At 37.9% G+C, this 24,199-nt stretch overlaps 4 protein-coding genes across 4 annotated transcripts; 1 reads left to right on the forward strand and 3 right to left on the reverse strand.

Moving 5' to 3' along the window:
• Positions 1-1,923: 1,923 nt before the first annotated feature.
• Positions 1,924-3,670, reverse strand: LOC137951529 (probable xyloglucan endotransglucosylase/hydrolase protein 7). The gene is made up of 4 exons (XM_068798244.1): positions 3,425-3,670; positions 3,185-3,285; positions 2,885-3,081; positions 1,924-2,618 (listed from the first exon to the last, which is right to left on the reverse strand). The coding sequence occupies exons 1-4, from the start codon at positions 3,615-3,617 to the stop codon at positions 2,228-2,230; spliced, it is 882 nt and encodes a 293-aa protein (XP_068654345.1). The 5' UTR covers positions 3,618-3,670; the 3' UTR covers positions 1,924-2,227.
• A 7,343-nt stretch (positions 3,671-11,013) lies between these two features.
• Positions 11,014-12,462, reverse strand: LOC137951807 (probable xyloglucan endotransglucosylase/hydrolase protein 10). The gene is made up of 4 exons (XM_068798731.1): positions 12,265-12,462; positions 12,085-12,185; positions 11,820-12,013; positions 11,014-11,617 (listed from the first exon to the last, which is right to left on the reverse strand). The coding sequence occupies exons 1-4, from the start codon at positions 12,446-12,448 to the stop codon at positions 11,215-11,217; spliced, it is 882 nt and encodes a 293-aa protein (XP_068654832.1). The 5' UTR covers positions 12,449-12,462; the 3' UTR covers positions 11,014-11,214.
• Positions 12,463-13,777: 1,315 nt separating this feature from the next.
• Positions 13,778-16,747, reverse strand: LOC137952159 (ubiquitin-conjugating enzyme E2 1-like). Its single transcript, XM_068799227.1, has 7 exons — positions 16,687-16,747; positions 16,463-16,554; positions 16,044-16,128; positions 15,847-15,939; positions 14,375-14,463; positions 14,152-14,237; positions 13,778-14,053 (listed from the first exon to the last, which is right to left on the reverse strand). Exons 2-7 carry the CDS (start codon positions 16,532-16,534, stop codon positions 14,011-14,013), a joined length of 468 nt encoding a protein of 155 aa, XP_068655328.1. The 5' UTR covers positions 16,535-16,554; positions 16,687-16,747; the 3' UTR covers positions 13,778-14,010.
• Positions 16,748-22,855: 6,108 nt separating this feature from the next.
• LOC137952368 (EPIDERMAL PATTERNING FACTOR-like protein 2) lies at positions 22,856-23,703 on the forward strand. Its single transcript, XM_068799516.1, has 3 exons — positions 22,856-23,049; positions 23,125-23,159; positions 23,266-23,703. Exons 1-3 carry the CDS (start codon positions 22,947-22,949, stop codon positions 23,503-23,505), a joined length of 378 nt encoding a protein of 125 aa, XP_068655617.1. The 5' UTR covers positions 22,856-22,946; the 3' UTR covers positions 23,506-23,703.
• Positions 23,704-24,199: the final 496 nt, after the last annotated feature.

Here is a 24,199-nt window from a genome sequence, read left to right on the forward strand (position 1 = left end):
GGTGGAAAAATTCAAATTGTACTCTAAAGATTAGATAGCTTGTGTCTATCCTTCTACTGAGCTAAATATTATAAATTACTTAATTAAGTTCTGTTAAGCATGGCTGGTATAAAGAGCATGGAGGTCACCTCATGACATTGTCTACTCTTTATAGAGGGGTTTCCCTCGAGGATTGGCATTGTTTGAGGGAGAGAGATTCAAGGTAATTAGATTTGTATGAATTTTATTTTAAAATATTAATTATTTTTTATTTTACTCATGTCTAATTTTCATTTGTAGAGACATTCCTGAGTAAATGTCAAAGACATTAGAAAATAAGATGTTCGGCATATTGTTGGGTTGAAGTCATTTATGCATATTCAACTACGGTCCGAAGACGACATATGGATCGGCTGTTTTAAAGAATAATATGTAAGTATAACTTTTCTGTAAGTATAAATAACCTATGCTATTTTTTTCATAGGAAGAGATGCAACACAAGAGGTTGGTGAACTAGTTGATGAGAGTGCCATTGTGAGACTGGTTCGTAAATCTCAGTCTATCTACATTAATGGGTTGGGTTTGTCTCAATCGTTTCTCCCCAAGATGGTCAGACCATCTTCTTCCCGGGCACCTAGACCTTTAGAGGAGTTGTAGAGGAGTTGCGAGAAACTAAAGAGGCATTATCTGAAACTCAGGAGGAGTTGAGAAATGTAAAACATCGTGCTGAGGAGCAAAAACACATGATGAAGAACTTAGAGATGTAGATGCAGTGATCTTTTCAGTAGATGTTGACTCAGAGCCAACCACCACCAGATCTCTCCGAACGAACGAAAACTAACCAGTGAAAGTTGCCAATGAATTTTTTTACTCGTAGAAGTCAAATTTTTTTGTACTAGTACTAGCCACAATGGTGTACCAGCATTAGATTGGTCCCCTCCAATCATACACCCAAAGATAAATAGACCTCATTAATTCTTCCCATATGATTAGAAGGGACCGACCTCATTGCTTGAACATGATCTAACAAACCTGAACTTCATTTTTGAACCCAATGTATCATCTGATGAAATACAAAATGATGTACTGGCTAATGCACTTCTAGAAATTGCAGAAATGATCTATGTTAAAAAAAAAAATTATCAATCAATATATATGATGACTCTTGAAACAATATGGGTGATGGGTGACATGGGACAATTCCAGTGCCACTACATTGCCGTCCCCTTTATGTGTATGTCTTTTCCAGACTAGTAAGAAACATTAAAATCACAAATGGTGACTTAAGTTGAAATGGTCAAAACTAATCAAAGACAAGGGAAATAATTGCATGAACTGTATATGAATATGAGTAGGAAGCACACTGTCTTCCACTTCTTAGTCTCTTTCTCTTCTTTGCCTACTTGGCTCTGCTACTTTGGGACCAGAGACTCCCATATCAAACTGACTGAGACATGGAGGGCCCTTTACAGCAATCATCTTCCCCAGTTCAGCTAATCTATATAATTGATTACTGAACATTCGTTACCTGTATTTTCCGTGGGCTATGAGACCCTCTTCCCGAAGATTCCAGGAGTAATTTATTGCCTCTTATTTTACATATTTTTTCTTTCTATCTTTATTTATTTCGTTACAGATGCTAGTCGTATGCTCGTTTCCCCTTCGTTGTCAATGAAGTATACACCAGCTGGATACTGAAGATCACCACAGAAAAACCTGTGGCCTGCTGGATTCTACGTTTCTTTTTTACCAGCTAGCACTAAAAGGACCTTCGTCCGTGCATGGCAGTCTCTTACCAGTTGAGATTCTCTCAGTGGAACATTAGCTTTGAGAAAGAAATATGTCATCTAATGCTGAAACGATGTAACTACTGATCTCTCTTCCTCTCTTCTGTATATATATATATCCAATCTAATGTCTTTTAGAGAAGGAGAAGTCTATGGCTATCACAAACCAGTGCAAACTGATTGGCACCAGAGGTTTCGTTTTCATGGTTGCAGAACATTTCTTTCAGAAGTGACCGAAAACATAACCATGGACGAAAATGACAAATTACAGCTCCTTGTGAGCACCCATCACTTTTCTCTGTCAAACAAACCTTTATTTCACAAAATAGTAGACACCCACTGGACACAGGTATACTTAATATCAAAGAAAACGACCATGGATGGATGGACTGCCTTATTTCACATTCTTTTACTAATACTTCACCAGACAATCAAGGGTACTTCATATATGGAGATGAGGTCTAAATCCCGGCCACACATTCCGGTGGGGTCACGGGGTACCGCGATTTGTCCGTGCAGTAGTCGTAGATCATGTGGTTCAGTCTGACCCACCTGTACTTTCTTGCTTGGATTGGACTGAGTTGCTGGTAGAGTGGGCCTTCCCAAAAGTTCCTAGGGTTAACAGTACAAGCGGCAGGGCCAGGGACGGAGCAGCCCTCTATGTTGAAATCTTTGTAGTAGGCGTAGAAGGGAGCTTTGCTCCAATCAATCTTCTCTATGCCACCTCTAGTTGCCCAGTCATCGGCCTCCCACAATGTCGAGTAGATTCCCATTGGTTGTGCTTTAGGGAAGGGGATCCCTCTTGCTTCATTGTTCTTATAGACCCTGATTGGCACGTCGTCGATAGAGAAGCTGCCACCGTTGCCAACATCATTAGAAGAAGAAGAAAGGAGGAGAAGAAGAAGAAGAAGAAGATGTTTCCCAGTTTGAATGAATGAGATTCATGATTCATGTAAGCTTAAATGAATGATATTCAGGAAACTGTAATTGATTCGGGCCTTTGTGTAAGTTACCTGTAGAACTTAATGAATTATAAATAACTTCGGGGCACTTGATAAAATCAGATAACTTAGTTTGTAGACATTTAAAAGCTTTAACCAAAATTAAAAGAAGCTTACACAACATGACGGCTGTTCCAGAGGATAGCGTAAGTGTGATAATCAGCCGCTGGATCAAACCAGAGGTTAACCCTTTGTTCTCTATCACCTTTCCCGTGTGCATATACATTTGTCTGTACAGTGTAAGGCTGCCCACTACGGTTGCCCAGAAACTCGAAATCCAGTTCATCTCTGATCGTATCGGTGTCCGAGTTCATCTGGAACGAGAAACGTACAGAACCAGATTAATTGACAGAAAAAATTCAGAAGCTCCGCTAAACTAATGAAGGTTGGAGTAGATAGAGAAGACGGATTAATTACATAAAAGGCGGTGACTGTTCCGGCGGAATCGCCAGGAACGAGCTTGATCTTGATACTGAAGAGCCCATGCAAGTACTGGCTCTTGGAAGCAAACCCGCAACCTGCGAGTACACCGCACCGACAAACGTATCGTCAAATGAACGTATTTTACTGATGTCATAAGCATAGGCAAGAAGATAACTACGACAATAATGGTTGTAAATTTGAAATGCTTGTAGCAAAAATGAAAAATTTGATCACCAGAGTTTTGGTCAAGGACTAGCTGGATGGCAGTTCCTCCATCAATTTGCCTGATGTGAGAGTCGGACCATGTAATCCGAAAGTCCTGAAGGAAAGTAGCCGGCCTGGCAATGACGGAAAAAGAGAAGCAGAGGAGATAAAACAGAAGAAGAGAAATACTAGTAGAGAGTCTTGACATGTTTCGACTAGCCATGGGGGCTTAGAGACGGATAAGAGAAGAGAAGTTTCCTTCGTGTGTGTTATGTGGGAGAGAGTGGAGGATTTTATAGTGAGAGAGAGAGATTGGGACTGCTGCATTCAAGCGGAAATTAACATCCATGGTAGCTTTCGGCCTATAGCGTTACACACAGTCTCTTCCATACAGCTAATTGCAAGCTATGCTTGGCCCCGCCATTCTTCACGTAAAACTCTCTCCTGCACTGGTTGTTTTTTCATAATGTCTCCTTCGTCGCTATTCATTTATATCTGCGTGCCCGTTACAGGAACGGCGAATCCCAGTTGACCACAAAAAGCTAAAACTGGAAATCATCCTCCCTATTGATAATATTGACCTGTCATCCCCATATCTGACTGGTTAGATTAAGTTCTCCGGTGGAAGCTTGGCTTTTCATTTTCTGTCATCTCCATTGCGGACCCACGAGTCAATTACGTAGAATTATTTCGTCGTCCTCTGATGCGTCGTCTCTCTTTCTCTCATTTAAGGTGTGGACGAAAACGCAGAGCATTAATATGCTCGAACATGTAGTTGGGATAAGAGAGAAGTATATCCTCCATCGAAACGTTGCTAAAAATCGCGCGTGTGAATGTTTCATGAATTGATTACATCTCCGCCGCTGCAACAGGAGCCAAGCAATGAATTGATAAAAATGAAACCTTCAATTACAGCAAATATCATCCCTGCCATACATGCGGTATTCCGCTTCTTTCTGGTTGTATTTTTAATTTTCCTGCTCGTGATTTATTGTTATTTAAGAACTAGGGTATTTGTATAATTTTGTATACCATCTACTCCAAGAATAATAAAGAGTAGTAGGGAATTCTTGAGGGCCCCAAAAAGAGAAGGGCGCTTTGCTTCTCTCTCTCCCAATACTATCGGTCTTCTCTATTTACTTGATTATCAAAATCTTCATTGCATCAGAGCAAAGAATAATCGAAGAAGGTCGTTATTCATCTTTATTCTGTAATCCTAAAAGATATGGGTACAGTATTTGAGATTTTCTCAAAATCACAGGTTTGATTGGCCTAGGTTAGTAACTTGTTTTTCCAAAAAAAATTTGTGCCTCAACTAGTTGGTTTGGAGTTATTTTTGTAATATATGCTTAGAAGTGAGGTATGTGGAAGATACATGGGTTGTCTTGATTTCTCTCGAATGAATGATTGATCAGTTATGAGAAGGAAATGATGGATCATTGTTAAGTGATTGATAGATTGATCATACAACGGTTTTCCAAGTGATCGATCAAACAAAAACCGATGGGTGTTTGTTTTAGTGTGTGATCAATCATCGACCAATCATTGTTTAAGGTGTTGATTAGTCATTGGTTAAGTGATTGATCGATCATTTGCTATGCTAGCTTCTTCTAGCTCAGCAGAGATGGTGTGGATGATAAGAGAATCATTCATGATTAGATTAGCAATACTAAATTAAATTGTAAAAATTATTTGGTACAGTCCTAAGTTATAAATATTTTCCTTGAGGTTCATGAGAAAGATTATGTCTTCACTTACAATCAACCAAGTATAGGTTCCAAAACTTAGATAAAAGATAATTTTATAGTAATGATGTGGGTGAATAATAGTATAGAATTAATAAATCAAAATCAAGTTGTCTATTGTACTACTACTAAAATTTTTTTGGAAGAGCTGAAAATAACTTATTCTCATGAGAGTAACTTGTCAAAGGTGTCGAAAATCCACTCCAAGTTATCTTCTATTCAGTAGGTACAATGAAGTGTGATAAAGTATGTTGGTGAAATAGTTTGTTACAAGAGCTTCGTATATGTCATCCACATAATACAAATGACATTCATGAGGAAGCAACATGATCCTACGCCTCAGGCTCATCCCAAGTTAATTGCGCACTATTCTTCTTCTATAGCTGGTGTACAAAAGGTTCTTTGGGAAAGAAATAATGGATGAGGTGGTGGTCAAGGCAGAGATTAAAATAGAGGTAGATGTGTCAAGATAATCGAGATAAGACCTACTATACTTGTGGTAAGGTTGGTCATGTTTCTACACAGTGTTGGGAAAGAGTTAGTAAGCAGGTTTGGGCTAACAATTGTATTGCTCCCAAGAGTTCCACTAGTGATAGTAGTTTTGTTGATCATTAATTAAGCTCGTGGAAGAATGGAAAGGTGGTTCAACTCACTTTGGTGGAATTGCCCCTTCAATTTAGCAAAGTCCTTTTGCTACTACAAACATGTCATATGTCTAGTCAAGTGCTAAAACATTTTAAGTTACTCCTGCTAGTAGTTGGGTTCTTAATTCTAGTGTCTTGGCCAATATGATATGTAACAAATGTGTTTTTTTTCTCTTGGTCATTCCCCATCTATCACATCTATTGTTCTTGTTAATGGGACCTTGTCTCAGGTCAATGGTGAAGGTGTTGTTCGAGCATTTCCTTCTATTTCCTTATCACCTATTTATTATGTTCCTATTTTTTTTTTACAAATTTTTTGTGTATCAAAAAAATTACTTCTTGGTTGAATTGTTTTTTTTAAAGATTTTTTTGTGGAAGAAGACAATCAGTACAAGCTATGAGATAGATGAACTCTACTATTTTGATGAAAATACAAGCAATCACCAAGTTGCCTTTACCAGTTCTATTTCCACATATGACTAACATTTTTCGACTGGGGCATCCATCTACGAAGAAGATTTATTAGTTTTTTTTCCCATCAATTCATCGTGTCCAAGCTTTTAGGGTGACTTTTGTTAATTAAGGAAACACCTCAGGTCTTCGTATTCTGGTAGAGTTGACAAATGAAGTTATTCTCCTTTTCTCATAGTTATCAAATGTATGGAATCCGTATTAGATTCCTAGTGTTTCTAGGTGCCATCATTTTGTGTCATTTGTTAATGATTTAAATAGAGTTTTAGAAGCGTATTTCTTAAAAGCTAAATCTGAAGTGTTTGATGTTTGTGATCATTTTTATAAAGAAAAAAAAAAACTCAATTTGGTGTTCTCATCCAAATTTTATAAAAAGATAATGGTTTGAATTATATGAATTCTTGCATGGTATTTTCATTAGACATCGTATGTGTACACCACTAGACAAAATGGGTAACAGAGATAAAGAATGGACATGTACTTGATGTAACACGCTCATTGTTTTTTTCATAAAGAAGTTCCCAAGTCATTTGCGGAGACGGTGTATGCACTACGTGTTATCGAATTCCATCCTTAGTGTTGCATGGGTAGGTTTTGTTTTAGGTTTTCCAATTATCTTTGTTTGAATTGCTTCCATGGATTTTTGGTTGTACGTGTTTTGTTCAAGTCAATGTTCCTTCTTGTAAATTATCAACTCATGTCATTAAATGTGTGTTTTTGGGGGATATTCTTGTATACAAAAAGAATATCGATTTTATGATCCTAATGTTAAAAAATTCCTATATTAGAGGATGTTATATTTTTTTAGTATGTTTCATATTTTATTTCCTCTTCTTTTGTGTCTTTTGATTTTAATCAATCAATTGTGCCCATACTTATTTATGTCTCTTTGGATACTATTTCTAGTAAGGGGGAGCATGATGCTTTACAATCCCTCATGCTGATCTATAAGTGAACTCATCACTTGATGTTGCTTACTCCTCCCTTTCCTCCCATCCCAACATTTGTTCCTTTAGTTGTGGATCTTGTAAGCTCAATTCTCATCTTTGATGATGTTCATCTTCCTATTGCATTACGCAAACCTACTCGGTCCAATCGCATATATGGTATATCCTTTTTTGAATTTGTTATTTTTTCTCATTAGTTTTGTGTTTTTACGTCTTCTTTGTCTTTTGTGTCTATTATCAAGTATGTGAAGAAGGCATTGAGTTGCAATGATTAGCAGCATTTCATAGATGAAGAGATGGATGTTTTACTTTCTCCAAATATTTGGGAGTTGTGTTACTTACCGGTTGGTAATACTGTGGTTGATTGCAAATGGGTGTATACCATGAAGTATAATTCAAGTATAACTATAATGGTACTATAAACAAGTAAAAGCTTAGGTTGTTTCAAAGGGGTGTACATAGACTCATGGTGTAGATTATGTTGAGACTTTTTCTCCTGTAGCTCGTCATAATTTGGTGAGTATTTTAATTTATGTTGTTTTTAATCAAAATTGGCCATTGTTTTATCTTTGATGTGAATATTGTGTTCTTATTTGGTGATTTATTTGAGAAAATATACATAAAGCAACTAATGGACCATGTTGCTCAAGGGAGAAGAATAAGGTTTGAAGGCTTGGGAAAGCCATTTATTGTCTAAACTAGAGTCCTCACGCACAGTTTAAGAAATTTAGTAGAATGATTATGAAGCTTAGGATTTTGGTAGTCATCGTAATCACTCAGTGTTTGTGTTGAAACAAAAGACAAGTATTATTATTTTGTTAACGTATGTAGATGATATTATTTTTCTTGGCAATGATAGGTACAATATAGGCACATATTGTCATGAGGTATTATTAAGGGTCTTGAGGTATTTGAAACAATCACTAGGAAAAGGGATTATTGTATAAGTAACATATGAACATTGATATCAAAGTTTTTTTCAGATGCATATTATGTTGTCTCTAAAGTAGACAAAAGTTATACTAGTGGTTTTTGCATATTTGTTAGAGGCAACCTAGTAACATGGAAACGCAAGCAGCATATTCTAATAGCTCGATTCAATGTTGAGGTAGAATATCGGTTTATGGCTTACACAACGTATGTGAATTTATTAATAGAAGAGTTCGGCCTTCCTGTTATAGTTTACCTGATGACGATCAAGGTAATATTTTATTATTAAGCAATTCTGCCATGAGAAAATCAAGCATGTAAAAATGGGTTGTCATTTTATCAGAGATATTATGTTGAATAAGAAGATTTCTACTGTAAAAGTGGGTTGTCATCTAAATAACTTAGCGATATTTTTACAAAAATCGGGATTTATTTACTTACGTAATAAGCTAGGTTATTTGATAATTATAGACTAATTTGAGGGGGAATATTGGCTTGAATTTTTTTCTATTAAGAGGTAATTGTGTAATTTTACATAACAAATTCTTTAGGGAACTCTTCGGGGTAGATGAGGAAATTAAACAATGAGAGAAATTATTTGCGGAGAAGAGACAAAGGGATGGCTTTTCTTCTATGAAAAGAAAGATGATCGGCAGTGACGGGACGCTTGGCCCCTTTCGCCGACGATCTGTATGACGGGAATAGAAAGAAACTTCTGGGAGAAACTGGGCCCCAGGAATACGTTTTTGGAGTAATGTTTCCATTGGTTCTTTCTGCGTTTTTCTTCTTTTTTTTACTTGTAACCTCTTCAGATGATAAGTTTACAAAAAGGGGAGAAGAATGAGGGAAATAGTGAGAGATGGGACGTCTCAACGACAGCCCTATCTTCTTCTGTAGATTAACAAAAAAGTAAATGGAGGTAGGACCAGCAGCAGCATACGGTGGGTTCCTCTGCAACGACTTCTGTAGTTCATCTCCATTTACATTTTGGATTGGAACTGATCCTCAGCCGACAATCTCTAGTTTAGCATGTACATCAATCAGATTTCCATGAATTTTTTTTCTTCCCATGACATCAAGACTCTTGAGCGAATTAGCCTTCTTTATGTCTTCTGCAGTAACTCTTACATTTAAGAGATCCACAGCTTAGATGTAGTCAATTGTTTCTATTCCGTTTGCTGTCACTGAACTTTTTTTAAACTGAGATGTTGCCAAACCCGGACTCGATCGACTAAGAGAACCTTGATCAACTGAACCTATCCCCAATCCCGATATAACAAAGATAAAACCTGGGGTAGGGGAAAACAATTGGCCTATCCAACTAGCTTTGTAGTTCAGCTGATAAGCTGTAAAAAAATTGATCCTGATCGGTCTGGTCTTTCCCTCCTCTTCCACTCGTATATTATATAACTGAACAAGAGAGGGCAAGGGTTCCTTTCAAATGAAAATATTCTTATTGGTTCGTTCAACCATTGAACCATCAAACTCAACTTGGTGAATCAAGTCAGGGTGGTCCAAAGGGGAGGGACGCCTCTTCTTTCAGTGGCCGGGAACACCAGAGCTTCTTCATTTTTAGTGTCTTATTCTGAAAAAGAGTACATAAAGAACTAAAAGATACCCTTTGAGTTGCTACAGTGATTGTGGTATTATCACAAGTGTAATATATCAAAGTGGGTATACATGGGACTTTCTGCTATCAATTCAGTTTTCTGTCATAGGTGTGATGGATGAATGTGACATCAGGACATATCCATGTGAATGTTTTTCCATTACTGAGCTTTGGGAAGTATTGATTGCAGGGTTTAGAGTTAGATGCACCAGACGCTTCTTCATGTGCGATGTTTTTGAGTTCTGAACAGACCTCTCTCTCTTATCCATCTACCTAACAAGTAAAAGATGTCGTGTTCTTTACTTGGGTTCATAGCCAAAGGATATTGGATAACTTCCATTCAAATACTTCCATACAGTCCAGTTTGAAGCAGTTACAGTTAAGGAATTTAAGGTATAGTTTTAGCTCATTTTACCCCAAGAACAAAGCCATTTTTCTATAAGCCAAACGCTGGTTATCTAATTGAATTTTTTCTTTAAATGATCCCATTTTGTCTTGCACCCAGAAGACCATTTGACCTTGCTATTATGTCACAGATTTGAAACTCTGAGGATGGCCCAGGAAAAGCTGCAATTTGGTTCAATTATGCACTCAATTAAAAGGCAACTCCTGATTTGTCTACTGCATCCTATATATTCATTATCGTAACATAGCTTTTTAGGCTCCTTTATTTGTAAGTTGGGGGGCTTGTGGGGTTGGGGTTCATGTCTCATCACTTCACTGTAAAGCTGTTCAGTCTCATATCTGATCTATTGGGTCTTGACCAATCTCACAATTAGGGTGAAACCTAGTGTTATTGATAATGATAATTGAACCTATTTTGGCTGAATAAACAGACTTAAGAGTAAGAGAGATTCCATTCGCTTGGAGCCCCTATTTGTGGTTGTTGAAATGTCAATTAAACAGATGGGATTCTTATGGAGATAACATTTGATATAGGAAAAAAAAAAATGGTAGCTCCTCGGTTCATTTTTGAGTTGAAGCTTAAGGGTTGTTTTCTCTGCCATACTGTCCAAGGAAACCTAGACTCAACCCAAGAAGTTTAAAAACAGTCATCTCCATGGTAGTACCAAGAGTGCAAAAATCAGTTTTTGACTAAAGAATAGTTTCATTTGGAAGAGGTTCATGCTAATAGAGAAGAAAAACACTCCACTGTGTGCCTGGTTAATCAGGCAAAATATGCATAGAATTGCTTCCCAAGGTTGAAAGGATAAGCAAAACATTTACTAAAAAATCGGTGCAATCATTTCTGTAATAATTTTATTCCCTCATATAACACTCAAGAACAGGACACCACTCTGATAAAATATTAGTTTCATTACATGGGTTCCATGGTAAATCGCCTGAAAGTAATAGAAACAAGGGGAGTATTGGAACCATGCAGCCTCTGGCCAAGGGAAGAAAACCCATAATGTGAATCGCATAAATGAGTACACAAAGGAAGAAATAAAGAATGAAAAATTCTCCTTTGTGTTTAATACTTGGGCAGGGAGCACTCTTTTGGAAGCTGGTTTTGGAACCTTTTATTGTCTTCACAGTAATCATAGATGAGGTGGTACTTCCGGACCCACTCAAATAACCTTCTTTGGGCTGGTGTTAGAGTGCTGTATTTTGGTTTGTGCCACCAATTAATTTTGCTCTCACCCCTGCAGAACCTGGCATTCCCTCTCCAAACACAAGCATCAATCTTATGGTTTCTGAATGAAGCTATGAAAGGGCCATTTGACCAGTCAATCTTGTCGTGTCCACCGCGTGTTGCCCATGTTTCACCATTCCATAGGCTGACTTTGATGCTCATTGGCTGCCACCTTGGGAATGCTACCCCTTTGTTTGCATGGTTTCTGTACACTCTAATGGGTACCCAGTCCACCATAAATCTGAAAAAATATGTCACACAAGAAAGAGGTTTTAGTAGCCTAACAGTTAACTTCTCTTGATTCTGAGTCCAATAAATCTTGAACAAGAGAAGTCAGTCATGTAATCCATTCTCCAGGCATGGTTCTCCAGGGACTTACCCTGATTCTTCCAAGTTCTAGTTTCAGTGTACCCAATTAAGCTCTGGTTTTAAATTCAACTTACACGATTTGATGAAGGTTCCACAGAATGGAGTAAGTGTGGAAATCAGTAGTTGGATCAAACCACAAATAGATTCTCTCTTCTCGGTTATCAAATCCATCAGCAAAAACATTTGTTTGCAGGATGTAAGGCTGGCCAGTGACATTGCCAAGGAACTCAAAATCAATCTCATCTCTGTTGGGTTGATCAGAAGTCAGCTGCATTTCCCATTGCAAAACCATTAGCATCAACCCTTCTCTGAAACTGGAATAAATGTAACAGTACTCACATAGAAGGCTACAACAGTGCCGGCAGAGTTGTTGGGGACTAGTTTGATCTGCATATCAATCTCTCCAAACAGGAATAACTCATTTGAATCAAACCCAGCTCCTGCAAAATAATAAGATCCAAGTAAGCTTCTGCATCTAACATTCCTCTGTACGCAAGTAAAACTTCTGTAAGTTCTTACCAGATTGTTGGTCAAGCCTGAGGCTCCTCTGGTGCCCATCCGCTGAAGTGTTTACATGGTCTGGAGACCACGTAATATAGAAATCCTTATTGAAATCACCAAGAGAGACAACAGAAGACAGCGCAACTCCTACCAAACTCACAAGCAGCACTAGAAAGGCACTGAGTTTCCAACTTGGAGACATGTTTTCTCGTTAGTACTGTGCTGTAGCGTTGGGAAGGAAGAAATGGAGATTGAGATATATATATAAAGAGTTGCACGTCAATGCTAATTAAACTGAAACGAGAAGCAAGGTTTGTTGGGAGAAGAATGCCTTTAGAAGGAAGCAAAGGAATATTGGGCTGTTTGAATTCAGGATTCATGCCAGTACAGTTCATACTTAGTTCTTGTAATCAGATACCGGTGGGTTTTCCAAACTCACCTGACTGAGCCTGAACTTTCTTTGAGTTGGTTGACTCAGTGTAAAACATGAGCTCTTCAAAACTCCATATCAAAGGTTCAAGAATGTAATGCCACTGAAATTTTCCAAATAGTGACTCGCTGAATCACCGAGTCAATCCTTGCAAGTCTAGATAACAATCCATACGATTAGAATAATTGAACTTTAATTGGATGAGCATATTTTGCTTTTAGAAGCTGTACTGTTTGAAAACACAATATACCTAGCTTTGGACACCCCTCAGGCTTTTTCATGAGAATGTTTTGCTGTCCTTGGAAAGTATGGAAAGATTAGCTTCACTTTCTACTTTTAAAGGGATAACTTGGTCATCCATCTTACCTCTCTTTCCTCAAACTATTGAGGAGGTTTCTCTTGATTCTTGCCCTTCCTCGCGGGCTTCATAAGCTCTGATCTCTTGACCTAGCAAAAGGAAAGAAATTGTGGGTTTGAGTTGACTCAGTGTTTTGTCACTCCAGGTCTTCGGACAAAAACAACTCGGAAGTTTCTAACCGAAATGATTCGGTTACCGAAAGTACTATTAGCTACTGATATTGGCAATGATCTCCAGTGAATGATTAAACCCAGGTTAATTATTGTAGATGAGAAATTCAGAATCTTCCTTTGTTGTTGTTTGAACTCGAAGGCAAGATATGATTTCACTAACGATGGTTTATCCTCTGTTGGTGTTCATGCGGGTATCTTTATTCCTTTTACTCATTGTTAACAATGAAATACACTACAATCATCCAAGGCCTCCCCATTGAACAGAAACGTAGAAGGGCCCGTTAGTATCCTGGTTGGAAATTATATCCCAAAAAAATTAAAAATATTTTTCTTAGGACGCACATTTCCAAGAAACCTTCAAAATCCGCCTGGCCATCTTCTAACGAGCTTAACAAATTAGTGGATCAAGGTAGGCGGCTTAGTTCGACCCCTGGATGTAAGAAGGCATCATGCAGAAATCTTAACACCACATGATTACATCCTGTCTTGCAATCTGTCCTAGTTTAAGAAACCACTCTAATTGAACTTCGCCATTGTTAGATTGTTCTCATGAAAAGTTGGAACAGAATCGACCACAAATTTGAAACATTTTCTATCATCCATTGATCTATTTCATTCAGAAATCCTTTGACATCATAGTCCATTAGTTGGACAGTAAGACTTGGATATTATATACACTGTTGCAAAGGATGAAAAACTATCAGAAACAAAAAAAAAAAAAAAACAGCATTTTGCTCCATCTTTCACTATATCTGGTAAAAGTATTTCAGAGAAATGAGACATGAAGTACAAGTGTCAAATGGTTATAAGCTTTCGATGGATCTTTGAGCACATTTTCGCACTCTCCTGAAAAAAAAAAAATTTAATCATCAAATTAATCTCTAGAATGGAGGAAAAGAATATGTCGTAGAAAAATATTAATCAAAAACTTAATGTGCTATAACCTGTTGTAGGCCTGAATATCATGCTGATATAGGTCAGCAGCATCAGGGTTTGCAGGACTAGCAGGGTTTGGGTCTGTGAGAAGTGACTGCAAAAGATCATAATAAGTTTTTTAGGGGAAGTTAGCTTCAAGCAGGAAAGAAGTCAATTAAAACGTTGAAGTTTGGTCTCTATTTGACACCAAAATATCATACTGTGTGTTTCATGTTAGAGAATAATACTAACCTGGACTGAAGTCAAAATTGTACTAACATTGTGGCAAGGTGACCAAGCATCCTGAATGATATCCAGACAGATTCTCCCATCAAAATAAACTGCCATTAGATGACAAAAGAAATAAGCTTCATATTGGTTAAAAGTTCCAATGTGCTAAATAAACAACAACTTTCTTATAACGTGGCCCATAAAGATAGCCTCACTTCATTACAGCATATATCAAATAAATCTATTATGTTTCACGTTCCAATTATGTTTTGGAAGGAAATTATGTGTTCAATTTTTGCAAATTTTTGGATCCATACAAAAGCCTTACCATGGGTAGCTGTTAATTCGAGGAGTACTCTTTTAGACTGTCACCTCCATTTCTCCATAGTTATATTTTTATTGAGCAACAAATTACTATCTTCCTTCCAGTTAAGTAAAAGCAGCTTCCCAGATCTTTCCACAGCTGAAACAGATACAGATACTTCCAGATAAGGAAGGAAATCATTTATTTCAAGTAAAATTGATGTTTCCTAAATCCTAAATCTTTGGGCTGCTCTATGATGGAACTCTACAGATTCTCATTTATTTCAAGTAAAATTGACGCTTCCTAAATCCTAAATCTTTGGGCTGCTCTATGGTGGAACTCTACAGATTCCAGATCTGTGTAAATTTTTGAGAAATATTAGAAGCACAATTCTCAAGGTTCTGTGTTGGAGAAATATTAGAAGCATCCTTCTTGAAAGAGTTACAAACGTAGGTTCTTATCATACTCTAATTTCTAGGCAACAAAGGCGAAGTTTTTTAATGCTGGCAACCTAAAATTTTTGCCTAAGTAACATCAGTTCAACGCTAGAGACACACCATCATTCTTTTTTCTTTTTCCGAAAATGACACCTTCGAATTTCTGGTCTGCAATTATTTCCCTGGCACCCAACAAAAGAAAAGAAAAAAACAGTGAAAACATCAAAAAAGTTGCAAAGCTTTTCTTAGCAGCATAGGGAGCAATCCATCAGAAAGTACTGCTCACAGTCGATGTTTACACTCCTCATGAGGGGACTATCATATCAAAAGTAACCCTTAAAAAGTTGAAGATTGATCTGGGAGTGGAGTGCAGGACCAAAATTGAGTATACAAAGTAAAAATAGATTAAGATTTTGGTGGCGTAGAGTTTAAAGATTCCGAATATTAAGCCTATGAAACGAGAGTCAGTGAAAATCAAACAAATGCAGAACACTTTTGATCATGTAAAACAGTCAAAACATGGGACGCTCATCAAATCTTGACCAACTTGGCTCATATTCCCACTTCAAAGATTGATAATGTTTCTTATCTGTAGACCCTTAATGGGGTAAACAATCAGACCTCCTATTTTTACAATATACTCATTTTCATCTCTATTCCAATCGTGAGAATATACTGTGCTGATATATGGGCACCAAAAAAGTGTAGGAATCAACAAATTCATGAGTAGGAATGATTGAGAAAATTATGACCATTTGGATGAAAAACCTCCGAAGTGAAGCAGACACGAGGTGGCTTCTCTGGGTAGTTATCCCCAAAAGTCAGTCTTAATGCAAACACGCCGCCTGCAATTTCCAACAAAGATTTAAAAGAGACCAACAATAGGGACACAAACAGTAAAAAGAAAAAAGAAAAAATCAGTGATCCCTTTCGGTATATTTTTCATTACCTTCCCAAGGTGTTTCATCTGGACCAATTACGGTCGCACTCCACACAAAAAGATTGTCTTCTGAAAGAGGGCCTGCGCTGCATCCCTGATGAACAGAGCTTCACAAAATCACTTTCAAAAAAAACAAAAAAAAAAAAAAAAAAAATCAACTACTCGGTCCGGCTCCAATTCGACATTCCCAGGTAGAAAGTTAAAAAATCCGAAAATTATGGATAACCCTTGTGCTAATTCTAAAAGAAAACGTAATTAAAGAGACTTATATTCGATATTAGATAACCAGATTCTTTAAAAGGCATACAAACCTCAGATCGGATAAAAGAAAAAGAAGAAGAAACCCAAGAAGCATCACAATGAAATCAGTCGAACCGGTATACAACTCAAACGAAAGAATTTAAACCACCAGGCCTCGTGGATCTCACCTCCGGAGGCTCATTCTTAATCGCTTTCAGATCGGACATCAGCCTAAGCTGCGCCGACGATGATGACGCCATGAACAAACACCGAAATCTTCCTGCAATTCAACCAGACGAGGCAATAAAACCTCCGAGGTGTGACCTCAACGGGAAGTCCCCAGAAATGACAAAAGAAGACTGGAAACAAGAAGAATGGACTTTCTAGAGGTGGTAAGGGAAGAGATAAGGACCCGAGGCCTTCGCGGATTCTGAATGCGTTTCTTCTTTTACGGATAGACGAGGATGGAAATGGAAAATTCTTCTCTGGCTAGTGTCATCGCCCCGGTTCGGCCTTTTATATAAATGCACAGTGAGTCTATGACAGCGCAACGGTCATTTTCTGTTTTTTCCTTTGAATTCGAAGGGACAAATTTGCCCTTCATCTTCGTTGAAACTTGCATCACCACCGGTTCAATCAATCAAAAATCCAAAAAAGTGTCTGGACCTGGTTCAGACCAAAAAAGTCAAAACGAGTCAACTTAATTTAAGCTTAAGAGGGACTCCAAATTTGAAATTACCAGACCAAAAATTAAAATTGAAAGCAACTACAATCAAACAAACCAAGTTTCTAAATCTAATCTATTAGCCGGTCAAGATGAAGGGTAGGGTTGTGAATATGATGCTATTTAGGGGCAATTCGTGACGTGCTTGCCCTTTCGATAGTCCTCTTAATCACATAACGATTTTGGAATAGACTTTCCTTTTATATTTTGATATAGAATAAACAGTTTATTGGTGATTGTTTCCGTAATTCAAATCTAATGGATTATAAGAATTATAATTTTTTACCGTTAATATTGTGAACTATCAAACACAGGTACGAATGAGGAATCATGACCTCTTGGTATTGGCCCAAGTAGAGTCGCAAGAGGGGATGAATTGAGGATGAAAAATTAAATTTGTGTAAAAATAATTAATAATTTAAGTACATATGCATACACCGTTAGGAGGCCAAGTTTTTTGTTTTCAATAATCTTTTAGTGGTAATCACTACTCAAGAACCCTTGCTTGCAAAAAATTCAATAATATGCTCAATTAGTCAAAAATTATAAAAAATATTTCAACTCTCTCTTAAGTCGGGTATAATACCCAATTACATTTTCTGATATCTCCCAAAGAGATTCACATACAACTAGATTCAACCTCAAGTTGGTAATTTCATTCTAGACTTAAATGGTCTAGAAAACCTCTTTAAAAAGGTGGAAAATACAAAATAGAAATAAAAGAGTTACACATTCTTTGGAGTGGTAGCCACTCCCCCTATGTCTCCAAGCTTCCAACACTTTAGGCATGAATAAGAATGTGTTTGGAGCCTTAAAAGAACTAAGAATGTCAAAAAAAAAAAAAATTGCAAGAAGATTGAAAAGATTTTGGCTGAAATCCAAGTTTTCTTTTGAAAAAGGGTAAAATTGAAAAATTGTACTTAAAAAATACTTCTTGAGTGCTTAGGTTTGCCAATAAATGCTCGATAAATGCTAATAGAAGAGTATGAGTCATTATTTATAAGTTTTTTGGTAAAAGTAGTCATTTTTTATCATTGTACAAAAAATTACAATGAAGGGTTGGTCAATTATACCATTGTAAGTTGATCGATCATGTTGCTATGGGCTTGATAAATCATGCTTTTATACACTAGCATGATAGGATTCTAATTAATTGATCATGCTTCATAACTTCTTCCTACAGTAAGTTGTTGCCTTATGTATGATCGATGATGTTATTTTACAGTGTATACATTTAAGCACTAAGCATGACTAAAGCCAAAATTGAATGAATGAAAATTTTCAAAACATTTGAATGAACTTTGAAAAAATTATTTTGAAAAGAGTTTGCATATCATATTCTCTAAAACATATACATACCTAAGATTTAAATTCTTGATGGTTATCCTCTTTACAAAACTAGAGTTTTTGAGACTTTTTCATTCGACTCTTAGACTGTAGATCTTCAATTCTCCAAGTTGTGTCATCAATGTGACTTGAGTCTTCATTTTGGCTTGAGGTCTCATATCAAATTTACCAGTTCTTCCTCACAACCCTTTTAATTGATTCACTTGAAAGAAAAATATAGGAAATGCTACGAATTGCAAATTGTTAGCTTACTTATTTTGAGTATTGTTATCAACAAAATTTGGGAAATATCTCAACCTAGGTCAACAACACCTAACTCATAGAAAATAAAATTTTATCTTTGAAGTATGAAACGTGCATTGTTCGATGTCTCCCCATTAATATGTGCATGCATCAAGGGTTGAATAGAATTTTTTTCAAATTTTACTCTCACCCCCTTTTGGTAAAAAAGATTGAATTACTATGCAGGATGAGATAGAGATAATTAAAAGCATTTTTATTGCTTTATTAAAGTTTATAACAAAGTAGACATCAAGTACAAAATGTTTTTAAAAAAATCAAAATACGAGATATCAACTAAGGACAAAAATACTAATATAAGGAACCTCGATACTAAGACACAGGTGGACGTGGTGGTGGTGTAAGAGTGATGCAAGCAGGATGGTGTAACTTTAGCTTAGTCACATTGTCTTCTAGTGTGAGATGATCTTAACTAGAAGAGCTCTCACCTCTCTCCTCTTGATAAAGATGAATTGCTCGGTCTAGTTTCTATTTCAACTCATTTTTTATGATCGATCATGCAACTAAGTGTATGATCGATGATGTTGTTTTGCAATGTATACAATTAAGTTCTACGCATGATTAAGACCAAAAATAAATGAATGAAGGCTTCCAAAAATATTTGAATGAGCTTTAAAAACTTGGTTTTGGAAGAGTTTGTACGTTGTATGCTCCAAAACGGACTCATACCTAAGGTTTGGATTCTTATTGACTATCATCTTTGCAAGTAGAGTTCTTGACATTTTCTATTTGACACTCAAACTCTAGTTCTTCAATTCTTATTTCATCTCTAAGGTGATACTTCAATTTGACTTGATTTTTCATTTTGGCTCGATGTTTTGTTGGATTTACTTGTTTTTCCTCGTAGCCCTAAACCCTAAACCATACACAGTCATGAACAGCAAACAAAAAGAAATATTAGAAAAGTATCCTTCATATGTTAAAATTCATAGGCTTCTTCTCAAGTCCAAGTTTCGGACTTTAAGGAAAAAGCAAGCAGATCTTTTCTTTGTTCCATCCTATGTTAAATGCCCTCGGATGATGGCAGGTTTGAATGATAAGGAGATCAACCAGAACCATGTGAAGGTAAACTAGATATCAACTTGACCTATTTTCCATCCCATTGTGTAGGTTTAGGAAAAAGAACAGTTGCTGAGTGCTTCAAAATGGTCATCCTTCATTTCTTCTGAATTTTGATGTTTCTGCATCTTTGATTTGTTATTCGCTCTCCTCACCTGTTCCTTTCGTATTCCTTTTTTACTTTCAATTCACTCTCTATCACTGTTAGGAGTTACGACCACCATTGAAGAAGGCTCAGAGCATTCAATTTTCATAATGAGCAATACACCTGATATGTTTAATTTCTTTACCTCGGCATTTATGACGGACAGTTTTTTTCTTTTATTTTGTGGAAACCATCTTGAGGATTTCAGTCTTAAACGATCAGAGAAATTAAGGACCACAATCCATTTCGGCGTAGCCACCTTCCCTGAATTTGCTTCCCCTCGATGCCATGCAATTTCTTCTCCGTCATCTAGCAGCAAACCTGCTTTTCTTTCTGGGTTTAAAACCAGAGAATGAGATATCCACAGTAATCAAAGATATTCGAAATGGGTCTTGCTAAAAAAATTTGGAAAGCTTTCGTAGTCGATCAGTTTGGGCACTTGATATCTGGAAAGCTTCATGACTGTCCAACCAAACCACTCGAGTATTACTGGAAATCCAGTCCTGTGAAAAGGATAAAAGCATTTTCTTGGCCAGTGTGCCTTCACAGAGTAAAAGGAATGCAGTTTGACAGACTCTCTTGATCGGTTGATTGCCTAATAATTGACTCATGAGGTGTAAAGAGTCTTCAATTTCAAAATCTGGGCCTTTTCCTCTCTAATCTGCACACTGCAAAACGCAAGTTCGTCTTCATAGGCTTTGCGTTTTTGTCCTGTCAGTGAACAGTCTTTATCACTCTAGGAAGATCGCACTAGCCTCCATTCCCGATTTAAATTCAGCTCGAATCCAAAGATGGAGCTTCTGGGGATGAAGAATTGTCAAGTACGAATCTGGGTTCCTGTGGACAGAGAATAGTTATTGCTAATAAAGGCGTATGTGTTGTTCCCTCACAGCTTCAACTAGAAGAATTTTTCTGTCCGTGTAAAATGAAATAAAGTGAAAGAGGAAACCAGTAATGGATGTCTTGCCGAGACATCTCTACAGAGAGAAGGTTCTTCTCTCCATTGTGTGATTCTTCTTTCCAATCAAAACCTTCGTTTTTCTAGCCTTCGTTCTCTACCTCTCCGACTGCAATCACAGGTAAAATAACCTATTGTATTTGATCAAAGCTAACTTTCTCTTCCTCCACCTCTGGCCTAAACCAGAAAACTGGGTTTCGCCCGTTCATCGTCTTCATTGAACGAAGATTTTGTGCATGAACACAAGGAATGCTGGGAAAAAAGACTGACTCAATCATGTCCCCTGGATTCCCCAAGAGTGATTCAAAAATTTTGAAAAATATTTTGTCTTCCTTCAACTTCTTCTCATGGAAAGCACACATCCTTTATGGATAACTAAATTGAGAAACTGTGCCAAATAAATAGACGAAGGACGGAGTTCTGTTTTGTGTCAGCCCGTGGGCAACCCCTGCTCAATGCTTCTTTAATTTAATGGACTGAACCAGCTGCTTCGTTTGTCGACTCGGCGATACGTTCCCAGATACGATATCGCATTTTATCACGGGCCGATACTGATACATGCAATCGTTTGCGTGGAAGTGGATTTCAAATTCTCCAAAAGACGTTGAAATCCAATTGACATTACTGGTTGCGTCGAGCTCTGTGCGTCTGTTTCACAAGTAACCGGGACACTTCAGTTTAACCCCTTTGAGACGTCTGTGCCTCGATTTGGTTCAAGCGTGATACAGAGCAACAGCTCTGTTCTTCGCTTATCTCACCCTTTTTCTGGGTAATTCAGATAGAATGTGAGAGATTACTGAGTGGGAGGAGATACTGATATCATCGTCATGGCGATATTGGAGATTTCACATCCCATCACTGCACAGAAAAAAAAAAACGAAGTAAAATATGGAAATCGAAGAATAAAGCTTGATTAATTTAAGCGATGAACCTCTGGATAACAGAAGCTACAGAGAGGACAGTGGAAACCTTAAGCGATTTGGAATTATCGAACTCGACTGAGATGGGTCTGCTGGATTTCACCTCAGACAAAACGACGATCGATAATATCTTTTCCTTTTGCTCCGTACCTGAGACTGAAGGCTCTACATCAACTGAAAATCAAGCCACCTCCAACGTCTAACGGTTTGTTGCCTGAAGATGAGGTTGCGTGAGGATTCAGAGAAAACCACTTCAGTTGCCAACTCCTCCGCTCCTCTCTCTTCCTTTCTCTTCTCACGGCTCTACTACCTTGCACCATTGGAGGCCCCCCGGCGCTGTCCTCTCTGACACGCTGAAAGCCATCTTTCTTGGGAAATAAAGATATTCCCCACAGATCCTAGAGGGAAAGACGAAGGAGGAGGAGAGAGAGTGAGTCTGTCTTGTATATATCTGCAATAAATGATTTCAGGAACAAACCGCGAGACGAGTCTGATACAGAAACCCATCAATCTCTGCTCCCAGAAAAGAAAATCAGGAAAACCCATTTTGAAACCGCGGAGATGTCAAAGTAATTCGAGTCTCAGTGACGTATTTTCTCACACGATCAGTCGTCTTCTGCAGTTTCTTACGCATGAAAATGTCAGTCTTATAAACTTGGATTACGGTGAGGCTAAAAGCCATGCGGAATCTTGTTTTCTCTGTTATTAGTCTTTCGATACTGCAGAGTCTCACGTATATTCGCTCTCGGTAGGAAATTTGGCGTGCTTGGTTGGGATTGTTCAGAGCAGGATCAACCACCACAAGCAAACAGCAGCAAATAAGAAAGGAGAGGAAGGAAACCCAGCTGCGATTTCATATCTCTTTGAGGGAATCAGCAGCTCACGTCGTGGGGTTTAGCATTTTGCTGTTTTGGGCCCCTCTTCTTCGCCACTGTTTACTGTTTGGGAGGCTCATACACCAATGCATAGCTAGGCCGTTTTCTTTCTCTTCTTTTGGGCTTCTGCAGCTCGTGTCCTTGAAGTTTCCATTGATAGGTAGAGCTCGTTTGGCTATCGTCGCATTCAATTAAAGAACTTACATAGGACAATTTTCAGAGTGCTCTTCATCGCTTTCCTCTATATAATATCAGTCTTTCGTTCTCTGCCACCTCTATATAATATCAGTCTTTCGTTCTCCGCCACCCCCACCCCTACTTGAAGAACTCTCCTGTCTCTACAAATGGCCTCTGCTTTCTACTCTGTCTCTAGTCGCACACATGTCTACCTTCTGATGGGTTGTTTGATACTCTTTTGGTGTTCGAACTGCAGATTCGCGGCAGAAGGTTAGTCACTCCCATTTGTAACGACAGATCTTTCTCTCTGCTCTTTTATAAAATTAACTTGCTTGATCTTTACAGGAAGAGTAAATTTGAGACTTCTTGAAGCAGGCAAGGTAAGAGGAACACATTTACTGACGTCCTCTAATTCTACGGTCCCATTTTTACCTCAAAACTGTTTCCGTAGGTGGAATTTATCAACTGGTTCTAATTGAATTACAGGTGAGAGAGGAGGAGAAGATGCTTGTGAGGGCTAGGATCGGGTCAAGGCCGCCAAGCTGTGAAAGGAGGTGCAACTCTTGCGGGCATTGTGAGGCAGTTCAAGTCCCTGCAGTTCCCCCGGATAAGAGTGGAAGGAGACACTCTTCCCTTATCTCCACAATCAATTCAAGAGGAGAAAACACCAACTATAAGCCCATGAATTGGAAATGCAAATGTGGAGACATGATATTGAATCCCTGACTGGCAACCAAGGAAGAACTGTAAAAACCCATTTGTATTGTGGATAGAGATACTTGATAAACACGAATATTCTTTGTCTCCACCTCCTCCCCCCCCTCTCTCTCCTTTTTTTGTTTTTTTTTTGTTTTGCTGTTGCTGTGAATGTAATCCCGACTCCTGGAGAATGAGGAGTGTGTTGGACTTTAGTTTTCTCCGATATCTGGTTTGGCTTTTCCTATGGTTGGTTTGCTTGCTGTGCCATTAGTACAAGTGATAAAGACTTCAAGAGAGAAAAGGTTTGAGGAAGTTCACGACTTGCAGTCTTGTATTTATTACCGCTACCATGAGCAATATCATAACAAGATACAGAACCCAACCAGAAATAAATACCTAACTTGCACTCATTCTGTTCTTACTTTCACTTCCACCTCAGGAGTTCCCATCCTCCGAGTTCGATTTCGATTTCATCATATTTTATCTCTGCTATTTCTTTTTCTGGAAAAACTGTCAATCTGGGAGGATCTCACGTTCTGGCCATTTCCTTGCGCCACACCAGTCGGAAGTGACGATGGGATGGAGATTAAGGCAGGAGAGGTGGGCAATGGGTGTGCGTATTGATTTGGCTTTTTTACACGCCAGTTCCCCAGGCCACATATAGTGTCTTGTCACTGTAATCTGATTATCTGAAAAAAAAAAACAAAAATCTGCCTTTTCT

Source organism: Aristolochia californica, unplaced genomic scaffold, assembly GCF_029961685.1.
Source record: "Aristolochia californica isolate CCGP_79_NKW_82.1479 unplaced genomic scaffold, dmAriCali1.0.hap1 SCAF_15, whole genome shotgun sequence".
Taxonomy (NCBI): domain Eukaryota; kingdom Viridiplantae; phylum Streptophyta; class Magnoliopsida; order Piperales; family Aristolochiaceae; genus Aristolochia; species Aristolochia californica.